The sequence below is a fragment of the Phyllostomus discolor genome, chromosome 8 (assembly GCF_004126475.2).
Source record: "Phyllostomus discolor isolate MPI-MPIP mPhyDis1 chromosome 8, mPhyDis1.pri.v3, whole genome shotgun sequence".
Classification (NCBI taxonomy): Eukaryota; Metazoa; Chordata; class Mammalia; order Chiroptera; family Phyllostomidae; genus Phyllostomus; species Phyllostomus discolor.
Genome location: NC_040910.2, coordinates 70,477,497 through 70,494,093, shown reverse-complemented (window position 1 = coordinate 70,494,093; position 16,597 = coordinate 70,477,497). Strand labels below are relative to the sequence as shown.

Sequence of the window (16,597 nt, the reverse complement as noted above, 5' to 3'; positions counted from 1 at the left end):
ATCTATTGCCTCTCGTACGTGCCCCAACAGGAGATCAAACTCGGAACCTAAACATGTGCCCTGATTGAGATCGAACCAGCAACCTTTTAGTGTACGGGACGATGTCCCGATCAGGTCAAGGGCTGCAACTTTAAAATGTGGTCCAGAAGGCCTCAATGAGAAAGTGATCTTTGAGCAATGACTTGAAAGAGGTGAGGGAACCATTCATGTGGGTGTCTCGGGAAGGAGGTTTCCAGGCAGAAGTCACCACCAGTGCAAAGTCCCTGAGGCAGCCTTGTGCTGGAGAGGAGGCAGGGAAGAGGGAAGATAGTGAAAGGTCTTGTTGGTCATTATAAGGACTTTGGCTTTTACTCTGAAGAAAAAGGGGTTAAAACATAGATTTCTCCCGGCTTTCTGACTTTTATTCCCATGTCCTGTGTGTGTGTGAGTGTGAGTGAAGGTCTGGCATTGGCAGGCACCTGGGCGTGGGCAAAGGCCCTGGCAGTTCATAACTGCCCTTCGAATCTTCCTCCTACTACCCTACTTCCCAGACTGGGGTGTGGCTCGTTCCACCCCCTCAGCTGTTTTTATGACACACATCCCCAGCCCTGGAACTCAGCTCCTCAAACACAGAGCAAATTAGAGGTGAGAGGGACCCCTACCCACCATTCCCCTGCTCCTCCACCCTCACCCCCTCACACACACCTCCTATTGACTGCAGGGCAATCAAAGCCTCCCAGTGGGACAAGGAAAGTCAGAGGCTGGGACCAGAGAGACAGGGATTAAGAATGGTGAGCAAGCAGGGGGGCCCAGCAGTCACAAGCCCCTACAGGAGACATATCTAGATCTCCCTCCCTACCTCCCTGCCTCCACCCCCTCACACCCTGCCCTCTATCCCTTCTCTACACGCACACACACACATGCATGCCTGACACAATGGCCGGGTGGGGCTGAGGAACTGGCTTCCTCTGCGGAGATCTCAATCTGGGTCCTCAGTTCCCGCCCCAGAAACACAGGAGACACTGGGAGACCTGGCCCTACACTCCTTGCTTCACGAGGCAGGCAGGAACAGGCTGAAAATAGAAACTGCTTCCAAAACGATAAAGGTAAATTCAGGGGGAGCTACTGAAGAGTTAGGGCTGGGGGGGAGATCTGGGGAGGGGTCCCTTGGTGTAAAATAGTGACTGGCTCACACCCAGGGAAAGAGGTTGGAAGCTGAAGGGACAGGTTGTCGGGTAAGGTGTGGGAGAGACAGTCAGACACACTGTGGAAGAACACACACCATCCCTTAGCTGATACGGAGGTGTCCTAGCAGCAGCCCAGCTCTGTGGCATTTTCATCCCACTTCCACCCCACCCCATCCAATTCCAGCCCCAGAGCCCCCACCTGTGCAGCAATGCAGACAGAACTCACACAGACAGAATAGCCTGTCGTCCACGCCCAAGTTTCAGCCTTTCCCCAGACCCTGTTAACCTCCGAATCCCGGGACACCGAGTCTGTCACATCTTCCAGAGCTCCAGTGTGCGCATGTGGAGTGTGGTGTGGTTGGGGTGGGGGGGTGTCCGGTTGGGAGGAGGATTTGATTCCTGTTTCCTGCTCCTACTCACTCAGCCCTAGGAGGTGACTGAGAATGGAGAGGACTCAAGGGTGAGTGCTTGGGCTCAACACCTGGGTCCCTGTGACAGGCCTGAGTGGGGGGCGGGAAAGGAAGTAAACAAAGGTACCTGAGAAGGGGGTGGGATCCCTGAGTGGGGCAAAGCTGGGAGGAGCTGGCGAGGCCACTGCCTGGGTCATTTTGATAAGGGGCTTCCTGCCAGGATATGGTGGCCATTGAGCTGCAAGACTCACAGCCTACATCCCCTAACCCCCACTCCACACCCTTCCTCAAGAACCCACTCTGGGGCCTGGAAGGGTCTGAGTCCCCTACTGACTCCTGCAGGGGGTTGGGGGGCGCCTCCGTCTCCCAGCCCTGACTCTGCAGTCTTCTCAGGATCATGGTCACCTTCCCAGGGGGAGTGGTGAAGCCTAGGTCCTCATGGCTGGCCTCACTTGTCCTTGCCTTCAGTCTGGTCCCCTCACCACCCTTCAGATATCCAGGCAGGACCCAGGCATCCACTGGGGCCTCTTTCTCTGTGACCAGATGGCAGGATGGGGACCCGCATGGATAAGAGGATGGCGCAGGAGAGACCATGTCCGGGGCCTCCTGGTCTCTTGGGGTCAGAGGTTCCAGGAATCTTCATGGCAGGAAAAGGAGACTAAAAATAACCCGGAAAGGGAGAGTCCGGAGAGAGGAACTGGGAAATGGGGGGTGGAGGGCCAGTCAGAGCAGGAAAATAGTGATGCGTCCCTCACAGCCCAGGCGTGGGTGTGTGTGTGCAGACACACACACACACACTCCCACACAGACAGCACATAACACACACAAACCCTAGCACCCCTCTCCCACCATACATCGTATGCTGGGTACTCCACTCCCCCACTGCATGCCCACCCAGTAAACTCATAGCAAATACACTCTTTAAACACATCATACAACACCCCTTGCCTAGAGCAGTAGAAACAGCACACACACTTAAACCATAGTCACAAACCTTCACAACACAATTACAGACACACAACACAATTCATCAAGCAGATGCATAGTGGCTATAACAGCAAGCTGAATTCCCCTTCCTGGTCCACTTCTCTTGTACCCTCTCCCCCCACTTGGGTCTCTACCAAAGCACCCCCACCCTAGCCTCACTGATTGCTCCGGCCTGACTGTGGCAGCAGAGGCCAAAAGGCAGAGAGAAGTGGGCGCTGGGAGGTCCGAGAAAGGCTGCCTGGGGGAGAGGGGGCTCCAGGGGCCTCAGGAATGAGAAGAAGGGGTGAAAGGTGAAGAGAGAAGGCTGCAAATGAGAAGGAAGGGGAGGAAGTGCACCAGCCTTCCCTCCTGAGTCCCAAATCATGGCTGATTTGCTTGCAAACTATTTCTGCTCAGAGGCCTCAGTCTACTCTCAGCAGGCCATGGGTAACACTAAGGGTCTCTCTCCCTCCCTCCCTTTTCTTCAGGGGATGACTCCAGCAGAGCACCCCACTCCTTTGAAGAGCTCAGAGGAAGATGTCAGACCATTCTCTTCCTATAGCAACACCCCCTACCCAGAAGCCCCCTCGGATCATCCGTCCCCGTCCCCCCTCTAGACCTCGTGCTGCCCAGTCCCCAGGGCCCCCCCACAATGGCTCTTCTCCGCAAGAACTTCCTGTCACCTCCAATGATGTACCAACCCCAATGTGCACCCCCATCTTCTGGGAACCCCCAGCCTCTTCCCTCAAGCCCCCTGCCCTTCTGCTCCCTTCAGCTTCTAAAGCCAGCCTCGACTCCCAGACTTCCCCAGACTCACCTTCCAGCTCCCCCAGTCCCGTGTCCCGGCGCTCCATCTCCCCAGAACCTGCTCCCAGGTCTCCAGTCCCCCCACCTAAACCCTCCGGCTCCCCCTGCACACCTCTGCCCCTACCCCACACAGCCTCCCAGGTCCCCGCCCAGGATGGCTCTGCCTCTGCCCCAGGCACTGTGCGGAGACTGGCTGGCAGGTTTGAGTGGGGGGCTGAAGGCAGGGGCCAGGCTGCTGATGTCCTGGAGCCAGCTCCCCAAGGGGGAGTGGATGTGAATGGGGAGAGAGAGACTCCCCAGGGCATCCTCACCAGAAGGGGGTCCCAGGAGAATGGCGCTCAGGGTAAGTACTTCCCCCAGCTAAAATGGGCTCAATCCAGCTTTTTTTTTTTTTTTTTTTTTAAATTTTCAGTACTTTAAGGCTGGTTACTTTCAGGGGCTACCTTTTCAAAAATGGATTTTATGTTTGGAAAATCTGAAGTCCATATTTCTGGGAGTTTGGAGATTCAGGGTTGAAGAGTAGAAGCCTGGCGCTGGCCCACGTTCCAGCTGCTGCGCAGGTCAAGGAGAAGGAGGAGGCCTGGGCAGGTTGGGGCCAGGCCCTAGGGGCCTTTGCCTTAGAACACCCTGTCTCCCACAGGTGCTGCCCAGGCCTGCCCTCCCTGCTGTCCCTGTGTCTGCCATGTAGCCCGGCCAGGCCTGGAGCTCCGATGGGTCCCTGTGGGGGGCTGTGAGGACGGCCCCAGGGCCCCCTGCAGAGCCTCCCCTCTTCGGACCTCCCGCTCCCGCCCCAACCCTCCCAGCACCAGTCACCACTCAGTGGTCCTCACATCCTACCGCTCCACGGCTGAGCGCAAACTCCTGCCACCACTCAAACCCCCGAAACCCACTCGGGTCAGGCAGGATGCCACCATCTCTGGGGATCCCCCACAGCCAGTTCTCCATTTGCCCTCTGAAGATGGAATCCAAACAGGTACAGGGTGGGGGTTGGGGGTGGGGACTGGATTCTTTGAATGGGATGGGAAGGGAAGGGGTGGATATGAAGCATTTTAAAAATGAACTACAACCCCCAATAGGCCCTGAGCTTTTTGTTGTTGTTGTTGTTCCTCTACCAGTACCAGCTGCTGCTCTAGGGCAGACGGGAGTTGTGGTTTTTATAGTAGCAATCTCTGCTGGGGACCCTGATTTGTTCTCTTCACTCTGGTTTCTCTCTCCAGGAAACAGACCAGATGAAGCTCCTCAGAACGCCCCTCCAGCAACCGTGGAGGGCAGGTACCAAACACGGCTCACCCTTTACTCCTACCTGAGGGCAGATTCACCTTCAGGTCCTATTAAGTCCTATCTTCCCAGAGGGGGAGTGAGGAAGGTCTGGGGTTCTAGAGACAAGTAGCCCTGGTTTCTTATCCCAGCTCTGTCCTTTATTGCTGTGTGACCTTATACACGTCACTTAACCTTTCTGAGTCTCAGAGTCCTCATCTGTGACAGGGGGTAAGCATACCAACTACCTTATAGAGTTGTTGGGTATAACATTGGTAAAGAGCCAGTCTCCTAGTAAGTGCTCCATTTTAGCTCCCCTACCCTAAGCCTCTATCGCTGGTACTGTCTGCAAGACTATTTGGCAACCATCTCTTCCCTGTCACCTGGGCTTACTAATGATCTTAGATCCACTACCATTAGCAGAGTTAGTCTGAGCCCATTTGTTTATTCAACATTTACTGATGTTTATTCTCCTGGGTTTTTAGCTTGGGTGAGTGGGTATGTGGTGGTGCTGATACCCAGAACAGCAAAGACAGAGCTGCAGGCGAAGAGGAGGTTTGGGTTTGGGTTTGAACATACTGAGTCTCACCGAGGTGTAGGTGGATATTTCGAACAGTGGGGCGATTTCTACGTGAGAGGGCTGGGGATGAAGACTCAGAAGTCCTTGGTGCACAGTAGTTGAGATAATAGGAGTAGAGGGAGCCTGCTTAGTTCAGGGCCTCCCGTACAACAGGCACGTGGAAAAGAATCGGGTTTGGTCTGGGGAGCCACCAGAGTTCCCTACACACAACCTTCCTCTATCATGTGACCGGCACCCCTGGAGGCGTGCGACCCAGGGGGTGGTTCTGGGGGACTCCGTCCCTTTTTCTCTCCACAGGGATGATGGGGTGCCGGAGGAGCTGAAGGGTCAGAACTGGGAGCTGCCCCTACAGGATGGTGAGTCCCTGCTGTGACCATCAAGCCAGGAGAAGGGTTCGGGGGCCCTGGACTCCCCTGATGTGCCACCTTGGCTCTCCAGAACCCCTGTACCAGACCTACCGAGCAGCCGTGCTGTCAGAGGAGCTGTGGGGGGTCAGTGAGGATGGCAGTCCATCTCCAACCAGTCCTGGAGAAGCTCCCACCTTCCCCCGGCCCCCTGGACCTCGAAACACTCTGTGGCAGGAGCTTCCAGCTGTGCGAGCCAGTGGCCTCCTGGACACTCTCAGCGCCCAGGAGAAGCGCATGCAGGAGGTGGCATACCTGGGGTCTGGCCAAGGGCAGAAGTGTGACCTGGGTCCTGGGCTGGCTGGAAACTGGGCTTTCCACTACCACTCTGTCCTTCCTCTCAGAGCCTGTTTGAGGTGGTGACATCCGAGGCCTCCTACCTGCGCTCCCTGCGGCTGCTGACTGATACTTTTGTGCTGAGCCAGGCTCTCCGGGACACGCTCACCCCCCGGGATCACCACACCCTCTTCTCCAATGTGCAGAGAGTCCAGGAAGTCAGTGAGCGGTCAGTGGGGCCCTGCCCTCTCAGCAAACCAGACCTCAGGCTCCTGAGCACCCCTTAGCACCTCAAGAAGCCAGGAGACCTGGCTCCTCTCCCCGCTCATTGCTTGTTCCCCCACTCCGTCAGGTTTCTAGGGACATTACTGTCCCGTGTACGCTCTTCCCCCCACATCAACGACCTTTGTGACATAGTGCATGCCCATGCTGTGGGTCCTTTCTCGGTGTATGTGGATTACGTGCGGAACCAGCAGTATCAGGAGGAGACTTACAGCCGCCTTATGTGAGTGTCCCAGAGGTGGGGGCCAGGCCATGCGTGTGAGGGAAAGCTGGGAGCGGGGTTGGGGGCCAGGCCAGGGCAACTTGGGGGATGAGGGCCTCCAAGGCAGACACCAGTGGCCTGGCCCGGGGTCTCCTCTGTAGGGACACAAATGTGCGCTTCTCCGCGGAGCTGCGTCAGCTGCAGAGCCTCCCTAAGTGTGAGCGCCTTCCACTGCCGTCCTTCCTGCTGCTGCCCTTTCAGCGCATCACACGGCTCCGCATGCTGCTGCAGGTACCACCGTCCAGGCTTGGGGTCTTTTCTGCCTCATTAACTCCATAAGAGTACCTTCCTAGGGCCACCTGCCTGGCCATCGCTGTCTCCCACCCCACCACAAATACAGGGTTCCCTTAAATCAGACCTCCTAGTCTGGGCCTCTCAGTCCAGGACCAACCAAGCCCCACCTAGAGCTACCCAAAGTTCTCCAGTGCAATCTGGGTGCAGGAAATGAGGCTCTGGCTAGAGACAGGAGTTCTAGACTTGGCCATGCCACTAACTGGCTGACTGACCTTGGGCAAGTCTCTTCCTCTTTCTCTGGGTCTCAGGGGTGATGTGGTGGGTGGTCTTTGAGGTCTCCTCAGCTGTATCTTTCACTGCACACCTTCTCAATGGGTTTGATATCACCCCTAAGTGGGCAAAAATTCATTCTTAGAAGAGTAAAAAAAATCTTAAATATTCCAATGGTTGTGCTACTTCAAAGGCCCACAGTACATAAAAGATATACAGGATATCTGTGCTATTGAAATTTCTAAAAACGTTCCTTAGCAGAGTGACACCTAAAAAAAAAAAAGGTTGAGAAACACTCTTCTATTGCAGAATAGAAACTTCTCCCTAAACCAGGTCACCCAGTGTGGGGACCTCAGTGAGAAGTGTTCCTAACTAAATGATCAGCATTGTTATGTCTTATTCAGTTTAATACACCCCAGTGTAGGCAAAATAATCACGATCAGAACAGTCAAGCAGCTTTGAGTGCTCTGTTCTTGGCATGATTCTAAGTACTATATGCCCACTTAACCCAACCAATGGCTGTATAAGGGTAGAAACTATTATTGACTCCGCTTTATAGATGAGGAAACTGAGACAGAGAGAGGCTAAATAATGTGTCCCAGGTTATCCAGATAATAACTGATGGAGACAAACTTAAAATCCAGGCAGTCTTAACCATTGTGATGTATTGTTTGTAGCAGCAGCTGTGGTTAATAATTATTTAAATAATAGCAATCTTCTTTTTGGGATTTACTGTGTGCCAAGGACTATACTAAGTACATTACATGTGTTACCTTTCTGAATGCTCACAACAATGTACGGTCCTCATTTGACAGATGCAGAAACTGAGGCTCAGAGAGGTAATGTGATTTACTCAGGGTTAGGCAGATAGTGAGTGGTGAGGTCTCAGCCTTTCTGAGGCTGGCTCCTCAGCCCTGTGAACCCCAAACTGAGCATTTTTCCAAACCAGGCAAGGGTCCCCTGAGCTGGAGCCCCCCTGAAAACCAGGGCTGCAGAGCAGGTGCCCACTCACCCTTCTTCCTTGCCCTCAGAATATCCTGCACCAGACAGAGGAGGGGTCCAGCCGCCAGGATAATGCTCAGAAGGCCCTGGGTGCTATCAGCAAGGTGGGCAGCAGGGTATGCTGAGGCCAGGAGAGGTGAAGAAGGGGCAGGGAGAGAGGGAAAGGGTGGAAGGGAGTAAGGGTGGTGACTCAGCTCTCCTTACCCAGATCATTGAGCGTTGCAGTGCTGAGGTGGGACGCATGAAGCAGACTGAGGAGCTGATCCGGCTCACCCAGAGGCTGCGCTTCCACAAAGTCAAGGTTGGTCTCTGCTCAGACTCCCCACCTTCCCTTTCCCCATGGTGGTATTATGAAGAAGCCAGAACATCCTCCCTGCTTCCTCCCAGGCCCTGCCCCTGGTCTCCTGGTCAAGGCGCCTGGAGTTGCAAGGGGAGCTAACGGAGTTAGGGTGCCGGAGGGGCGGCGTGCTCTTCACCTCGCGCCCCCGCTTCACTCCCCTCTGCCTGCTGCTCTTTAGTGACCTGCTGCTCATCACTCAGCCCAAGAGGTGGGTCCCAGGAATGGCGGGAAGCCCAGGCAGTGGTGGGAAGCCCAGCTGGACTTCTGTTCTCTCTCTGAACTTCCTCTTCCCTGGGTAGTGGGCAGCGACTACAGGTTCTGGACTATGCCCATCGCTCCCTAGTCCAGGCCCAGCAGGTTCCAGACCCATCCGGACCCCCTACATTCCGCCTCTCCCTTCTCAGCAACCACCAGGGCCGCCCCACTCACCGGCTACTCCAAGCTTCGTCCCTGTGAGTTGTGTCTCCTTTAGAAACGCCCCTGGGACCTTCACCTGACCTCTCAGAGCCTACCACCCTCCTCCCCAATCCCTCCCCTCTGTGGCCCCTGCCCAACCCCCAGTAGGAGCTCCTGGGCCAATTGTGGCCTTCCCTGTGTCTCACCAGATCAGACATGCAGCGCTGGCTGGGAGCTTTCCCCACCCCTGGCCCCCTTCCCTGCTCCCCAGACACCATCTATGAGGACTGTGGTGAGTAACCTCTAGAGGGTGGAGGGAAGGAAAAGTGAGTCTTAAGGGGTGTCTGGGGGAGAAGCTAAAAAGAGTCTTGATCCTACTGTAATGTCACCCAACCCTACCAGACTGTTCCCAGGATCTGTGTTCAGAGCCTTATGTACCAGCCAAGACTGAGGCACAGAGTCCGGAGTCCCGGGCTCCCACAAAGCACCTGCACAAGAGCCCTGAAGGTGAGAGATTCTTTTATTTCTTCACCCAGTAAATATTTATTAAGCACCTATGTTCTAGGTGCCACTCTCTGTTCTAGGCACTGTGAACCAAACACACAGATATTCTTGTGCTGTGTGAGCATACATTCTATGGAGGAAAAACAATAAACAGTAAACCAGATAAATAAGTAAATTATATGTAGTGCATCCAAAGGTGATAAGTGCTGTGGAAAAACGAGAGTGGAGCAGAGTCAAGGAGGCCACGAGTCCCAGGGTTGGGTGGGTTACAAGTAAATAGGGAGGTTGAGGTGGACCTTAATGAGGAGACACCATGTCAGCAACAACCTGATGGAGGTGAGGAATTTAGACACGTGGCATCTAGAGGAAGGATGTTCCAGTCAGAGGCAAGAGTCAGTGCAAAGGCACTGTGGTTGGTGTGTGTGAGGAAGCAGTAAGAGGTTGAGTGTGGCTAGAGGGAGTGAGGAGAAGGGAGAGAAGCAGATGAGGTTATAGAGATAACAGGGACCAGATCCTGTGGGTCCTCGTAAGGATTCTGGCTCTTGCTCTGAGTGAGACGAGCAGCCATTGCAGGACTCATTTGAGGAGTGACCCTGACCAGCTTTGCTTTATTGTCACGTCCACCTCCAGTGGCATTTCTATCAATGCTCCAGGCTTCTCTACTAATTCCTACACTCACCGTGACCCTCAGGCATTAGACCCCATGGTGCCTCCTTCCCTTTTGACCTGTGTCCTGCCATGGCTCCACTCAGGCCCCCATCTCTCTTTTTCCAGGCTGGCTGAAGGGGCTTCCTGGGGCCTTCCCTGCCCAGCTGGTATGCGAAGTCACAGGGGAGCATGAAAGGAGAAGGCACCTTCGCCAGCACCAGAAGCTCCTTGAGGCTGTTGGGCCCTCTTCAGGAACCCCCAGTGCTCCCCAGCCCTAATGCAGGCTGCGGAGTGGGCACAGGCTGGGACAGCTGGCAGTGTGGCAAAGCTCATCCATCTATTGAATTCACTGTCAGTGGAAACACTACCTCTAGTGGCAACCAGTAGGGACCAAGCTTCATGACAAGACAGCCAATGAGAAAAGGGTTGTCTGAGCCGGACAGAATGAGGATGGTTTGAGTGTGTTGCCAATGGAGACAAAGGCTTAGTGCAGAGCTGTTAATAGGCATGGAGCTGGCTGAGTCCCTGGCCAGTGAGTATTCCCACTATGCTCACAGCCTAGGAAAATGAAGGTAGATGGATGCAGTTAAAAAGGCTGCATTGGAGATTAGGATTAGGGTAAGGATTGAGATAGCTAACGGCAACGAGCAGGGACCCATTCAGCCTCAGAAGATGGTGATCTGGACCCAAGATCTCAGAAGTGACCCTACTTGGTTCTACAGTAACCAGTCCTGCCCTTTGAACCTAGAAAGTATTAGATTCCATTCTCAGGGTGCCTCATTTGTCCTCTCAGGCCACTTTTTCTCTTCTCAAAGAATCCAGAGAGTCTGTGAGTGTGTGTGCATGTGTGCATGTCTCCGCTGAATGTGGTGTGTGTATGATCTTGCCCCCTCCCAGGTGACTGAGTGCCCCATTTCTTCCCCCAGCCCCCATGTTAACTGTTATTCTCTCTGGGAAAGACTCTAGGTCTGAGGGCCAAAGGAGAATGAGCTGAGCATGGCTTGGCAGCCAGAGGCCAGAACTGGAGATGAGAGTCCCGGGATCTGGGTCTTTTAGAGGCCAGAGTCCCTGGCAAGTAGAGGGTGATGTTATGGGTAGACAAGCAGCCTGGCAGAGGAGCCCAAGGGATTGAAGATGGCCAGTAGCTGGGGCCTGAGGCCCCGTGAAGCTCACAATCCCTTCTCCTTGTCCCAAAGCTTGGGGTCCATAACCTCTGCCTGGAAAGCCCCAACCAAACTATAATCAGGCGTCCAGCCTCAGCCTTGGACATCAGACTCTGGACCCCATGTTTGGATGAAGAAACAGAAGCTGTGGATCATGGGCCATGGGGTGAGCCTCCTGGACTTTCTCGCCTTCGTCGGTTCCTCTCATTAGAAACACAGCGCCAAGCAGTGGCAGAGAATGGAGAGCAATGTTGCTGTTCAACCCCATCCAGAGGGTCTGCTTCCAGAAGAGAAACTGCCCCCACATGATGCCAAAAGGAGGCAAGGAACCAAGAGAGAGTGGAGCAGACAGTTGCTGGCAAGTGGGGCCCAGCCCTGGCACAAGGTCTTTCCTGAGCTAGGCCACCACACCTTCCCTTCAGCTCATGCATAGCAGCTTGCCCAGGACAGAAACTGCCATGCTGACCACGGGAGGTGCAGGGACTCTAGGAGACTCACAAGGAGAAAGGCACCAGCATTTGGCATGCTCATGACATTGGAGATTCACCTCGCACAGTGCCTGGCATATGAGAAACCCTTAATAAATGTTGGTGGAGATGTATTGGGGCTCTTCAGGGGACTGTGTGCTTAAAGAAGCAGTGGTTTCCAAATGTGTCTTATAAGGTGGGCGGGGCTGGTTAGAAAGGGATTCTTTGAGAGCAGAGATCGGTTCTGCTGGGAACAGGGCTTGGAGACTAGGTGCAAGGCCCCAGAGTGTCGGCCCACTCGTACCTGCACAGGGATCCAAGGCTGTGCTGGGGGTGCATTTGCAGATGCTGGAGTGTGGGGCTCCTGCAGGCTGGGGAAGAAAACAGGGCAGGGCCAGTTATGGCTGGGGCTCCAGCAGGAGATGAGATGCAGAGAGCAGAACAAAAAGGGCAGTCAGTTGGCAATAAAGGTCTTTTCCTGGCCAATCAAGCATCTCTGTGTTTAATTCAATCAATTCTACACCTGTTTGTTGAGTGCCTTCTCTGTGCCAGGCACTGTTCTAGGATATGGGGATGCAGAGATGAACAAAGCAAGGACCTTGCCTCAAGGAGCCTACGCTCTGGGGATGGGGGAGCAGGTGGAGAGAACAATGACCAATTGTAAACAGTTTAATAAGTAAGATAAACTCAGGGAGCCCTGAGTGCTACAAAGAAAATATACTAAGGTCTGTGATACAGAATACTGCAATATACTGTGTGTAGCTTTGAGGAAGATCCTGGAGGTAATATTTGAGCTGAGATGCAAGTGACAAGAAGGAAGCAGCCCTGGGAAGCTCTGGGCAGAGGGCATTCCAGGGGTGGCAGCAGGGGATCGGAGCCCAGGAAACGAAGGTAGCGGTCATGGGGAGGTGCATGTTCTTCAGGTTTCCTGGCTGAGGGAGCCCCTCTCCACCAAACTCCCTTTCTCTCTGAGACTCTCAGAGAAACAGATAGACAGACATTCAAGAGGCCCACATAAAGCTACACACATGCCCCATAAACGGTGCCTCCCAGCTCCTCACCCATCCCTTCACCCTCCCCTACAGAAGCCCCATGCTCCACTTCAGATGTTCCAATATGGGATAACGAGAAGACAAAGACCAGATAAGACTTGTTTTGGGGATCTAAAGGAACAAAAAATACAACCACACATTCCAAAAGACACAGAAAACACAGGAAAGAAAGGGCACTGTCATGTTTCTGTTGTCTTAGAGGCTCCTTTGCATTGTGGGGTGATGCAGATGAGCATGTGTCATCTTTCTGCAGACCTGTCAGAGAGGGCTGAGGGGCATGAAGCACAGCTTTGTGGGAAACGGGAGGATGTGGGGGGATGAGACCACCGTGAGTATGGGGAAAGTGGGTAGCAGAAGGGCTGGGGCTGGGGTAAGAAAGACAGAGAAGGGGGCATGACAGGGATGGTGCAGATGGTACAGGGGGCTGTCGGTAACCTGGTGAATCCTGAATTCTCTCTCCCTGCTCCTGTGCATCCTCCACCAGGTACCTACCTCTCTGTCATAGCCCCGTACTACCTCCTGCTAGCGTCCATCCTCCTTGCCACCCTGTTGCTCCTCGCACTTCCTCTGAGTCACCTGCAACTTTCTGGTAGGTGTGGGAGGAGGGATCAGTCTCCCAGTGCTTCCCTGGCTGGTGGGGGTGGTAGGGGTCCGTACAAATGTCCCAGCTGGTAGAGAGGTTCAATGACCCATTTGGGAAGTCCTGGAGCTGCCATCACTCCGATCTTTCACATTCTGTCATGCTGGGGAGGTGAAAGAAATTCGTATTTTTCACAGGCTTCGGAAAGGTGCAGGTGTGTCTCAGTCTCCGGGGAGGTGCCTGAGAGGACAGGGTGGGGAAGCTGGGCCCCATTGGGAGTGTCTCCCTTTCTGAGTCAGTATGTGCTCTCTCCCCCCTCAACAGTTCTGCTCCTGCTCCTCAGGTTTGTGGCCTCCATGTATGGGGAGCTGTTAATAATGCAGATGGGACAGGGCATGACTTCTCTTTGCCCTGGCCCTTCTGTGGCCTCTGGGTCAACATCGTTGTGGCCATTATCACTGGTGAGCTGAGGGGGGATGCAATCATGACCACAGGTGGGTGAGAGGTATCCTCCCTCCCCGCCCCGCAGCCTGCTCACTGGCCACCCCCCTCTCCTTCTGGCCCCACAGATGCTCCAGCCCACTTCCTGAGGTCCTTCCCAGAGCCCTTCAGCCTGGTTCTATCTCTTCCTGAAAGCGTCTCTCTGTTCCTCCCGCCTTCCTAGCAGGGCTCGCCTCTCTTCAGCTACCGGGGTATCTGCTGGTTCCCGTGTTCCGGGTTGGCCGGTTCAGCCGGCAGGCACACCATCCGAGGCAGGAGTACGTCTTCTGCGACAGTTCCTCCACCAGCCAGAGGCAGCCCCTTGGGCCACCCGAACTTGCTCCCCGGCACGCCCCGTCCAAACTACCTAATCTCCACCCTCCAGCTGCCGGGGGCAGAGCCAGGGAAGCAGAGAGCAAAAGGAAACAACTCCGGGGATTTCCCTCTGATCCCACCTGGACGCCCTTCTAGCTTGGCACGGCCGCCCTGCCCTGCCCTGCCCCCGCCCCGCATGGTCTGAGGTGGACCCAGCACATCCGACCTGGAGTCTCATCTCACTCTTCCTTGCCCGTAGTTTTGTACTTTCTCCTTTTCACTAGTCGGCTCACCCACTTGTCCCCAGCCCCCTGGGATCACACTGCCCTTCACTTCTGAAATCGTTTCCACCCCATCTACCTTTGGAAATCTGAAGCTGCCTTGGGTGGGAAGGGGTTGGGGTTTAATTCATTTTATGGGGTCCTTCTAAAGAAAAATAATACAAAATATGAATTTAAAGTATGGTACAAAAATGGGTTTTTATTTAAAATGATCAAAATGATAAATCACACCTCTGGGTGGCGGTCCCTGAGCAGATGGGACTCCCTTCGTTCGAGCACCTCACTCAGCTTCCCCAGGAAACGTGTCTGATAAACCCGGTATGGCCGAGATTGAGAAATTCGATAAGTCGAAACTGAAGAAGACAGAAACGCAAGAGAAAATTCCACTGCCTTCCAAAGAAACGATTGAATAGGAGAAACAAGCAAGTAAATTGCAATGAGGCCTGCACCTCCAATATGCACTATACATTCCACAAGCATTGCCTTCTTATTTTACTTCTTTTAGCTGTTTAACTGTATAAGATGCAAAGAAGTTGGATCAGTTTAAATGACTCTGCGGCCCTTTTTCACATCAGAGAACTACTGACAACAAAGGCCGCACCTGCCTCTCCCAACTGCCTGGCTGGCTGGCAGGGAAGGAAAAGAACTTGCATGTTGGTGAAGGAAGAAGTTTGGTGGGAGGACAGTGAAACCTAGAGGAAAAACCAAGCTGGTCCAAGGTGTCCTGCAGGCTGTAAAATGCAGTTTAATCAGAGTGCCTTTTTGTTGTTGTTGTTGTTGTTGCTAAAATGATTTCAATTATTGGAATGCACAATTTTTTTAAACATGCAAATAAAAAGGTTCGAAACCTGCCCTGGCTGGTGTAGCTCACTGGATTGAGCACAGGCCTCTGAACCACAGGGTCGCTGGTTTGATTCCTGGTCAGGGCACATGCCTGGGTTGCCAGCCGGGTCCCCATTTGGGGTCACGTGAGGGGTGACCACATGTTGATGTTTCTCTCCCTCTCTTTCTCCTTCTCTTCCCCTCTCTCTCTTAAAAAAAAGGTTTAAAACCTCAAAAAATAATAAATCACTTATTTTTAAAAGCTAACTAACACAACGAACAACATAAACACCGAGAAAATTAATTTTATTTGCTTTTCTTGCTATTCTAATAGGTGTATAGTGGTATTTCACTGTGGTTTTAATTTGCATTTCCCTAATGACAGTGGTGCTGAGTATCTTTTCATGTGTTCACTGGCCACTTAAATATCTGCTTTGGTGAAGTGTTCGTTCAAATCTTTTAGCCTTCTAGAAGCTGGGTGGTTTATTTTCTTATTATTGTGTTTTGAGAGTTCTTTATATATTCTGGATAATTCCTTTATCAGATATGCGATTTGAAAACATTTTTTCCCAGTCTGTGGCAGAAATTCTTAATTTTGTGGTCACTTCTTGCTCTGTCTTTTGGCAGAAATTTGTTTTTCTTCTCAATTCTGTTCAGTTGGTGTATAAAAGGCAATGAAACCTCCCTCAGAAGCAGAGCCAGGCAAGCAGGATACCCACCGACAAGCAGATCTGTCCACCATTTTTCTGTCTGTCCAAACCCTGCAGGCCGAGACATTCTGGGGGAGAGGGCCCAGCCGCCTGGTGTCCTACAGCCTCCCTGCTCAGTGTGTGATCCTCAGACCAGCAGCATCGGCACGAGCTGGGGGCTTGTTACCCGGGAGGCATCTGCATTGTAAGGAGATACCCAAGTCAGCAGCACATGCATTCGAGTTTGAGAAACACACCACCACCAACAGGCCCACGTGAAAGAATGCACACTTTCACAGACGCAAAAGAGAGGGAACCTTGGAGCTTGTGGACTCTGACTATGGAAGTATCCTAGCAATGCCAGGGCCTGGGGACTTGCCACAAAGGAGAGTCACACTGACACATGTGCTGGGGCGAGTTGGGCTCGAGTGGGACTGTTTCTGAGGGTCACGCAGGCAGCAATGCAAGTCCACATGGACAATCAGGGAGTGACCGATAAGGCTGTGTAGCCCAAGTTCGTGTTCTCCAGGTCAGCCTTGCCCCCCGTCACTGAGAGGCTACGTCCCAGAAGGGATGTCCAGGCACCTGTCACCTGTCCTCACTGATGGAATGGTGGGCAGTTGCTTTCTCAGACACCTCCTAGCCTTGCACTCCATTCTGGCTGCTCTCTGTACCCGTGTGAGCAAGTTACCATTAATTTTAGAAGCTTAGCTTCCTTTCTGTTGAGAAACAATTCTTCCCCAAGTCTATGTGGTTCCAGTGGGTTGTCAGTCAGAGCATCCAACTTCACATGTTTCTCTGGTTCCTGTTTAGCTCTAGGCCTAGATGTTCAGCATCCTCTTTGATTCTGTGTTTACTCAGTGTTCCCCAATACATTCCTTTTTGCCTAACCGAGTTTAGGTCTGTGCTTGCAACTGAAGAATTCTCACCGATACACAGCCTTA

General features: G+C 53.2%; 1 protein-coding gene across 2 annotated transcripts; it reads left to right on the top strand.

Annotated features, from left to right (window-relative positions):
* The first annotated feature begins 955 nt into the window (after nt 1-955).
* ARHGEF15 (Rho guanine nucleotide exchange factor 15) lies at nt 956-12,020 on the top strand. 2 transcript variants are annotated; one of them, XM_036033020.1, is made up of 17 exons: nt 969-1,085; nt 1,591-1,626; nt 3,031-3,692; nt 3,990-4,322; nt 4,567-4,621; nt 5,484-5,542; nt 5,625-5,836; nt 5,935-6,095; nt 6,219-6,371; nt 6,512-6,641; nt 7,946-8,020; nt 8,125-8,217; nt 8,304-8,464; nt 8,556-8,708; nt 8,862-8,944; nt 9,055-9,159; nt 9,931-12,020. In XM_036033020.1, the coding sequence occupies exons 3-17, from the start codon at nt 3,080-3,082 to the stop codon at nt 10,080-10,082; spliced, it is 2,538 nt and encodes an 845-aa protein (XP_035888913.1). In that variant the 5' UTR covers nt 969-1,085; nt 1,591-1,626; nt 3,031-3,079; the 3' UTR covers nt 10,083-12,020. The 2 variants fall into 2 exon arrangements, with proteins under 2 accessions (XP_028390491.1, XP_035888913.1); XM_028534690.2 differs by lacking the exon at nt 1,591-1,626 and having other exon boundaries at nt 956-1,085.
* Nucleotides 12,021-16,597: the final 4,577 nt, after the last annotated feature.

What these genes read in the sequence shown, in the direction of transcription:
- ARHGEF15 (XM_028534690.2), top strand. Translation starts at nt 3,080, where the DNA reads ATGTCAGACCATTCTCTTCCTATAGCAACACCCCCTACCCAGAAGCCC. An exon ending in TGCGCTTCCACAAAGTCAAG is followed by an intron (nt 8,218 to 8,303) that starts GTTGGTCTCTGC and finishes GCTTCCTCCCAG; the next exon opens with GCCCTGCCCCTGGTCTCCTG. An exon ending in CCTGCACAAGAGCCCTGAAG is followed by an intron (nt 9,160 to 9,930) that starts GTGAGAGATTCT and finishes CTCTTTTTCCAG; the next exon opens with GCTGGCTGAAGGGGCTTCCT.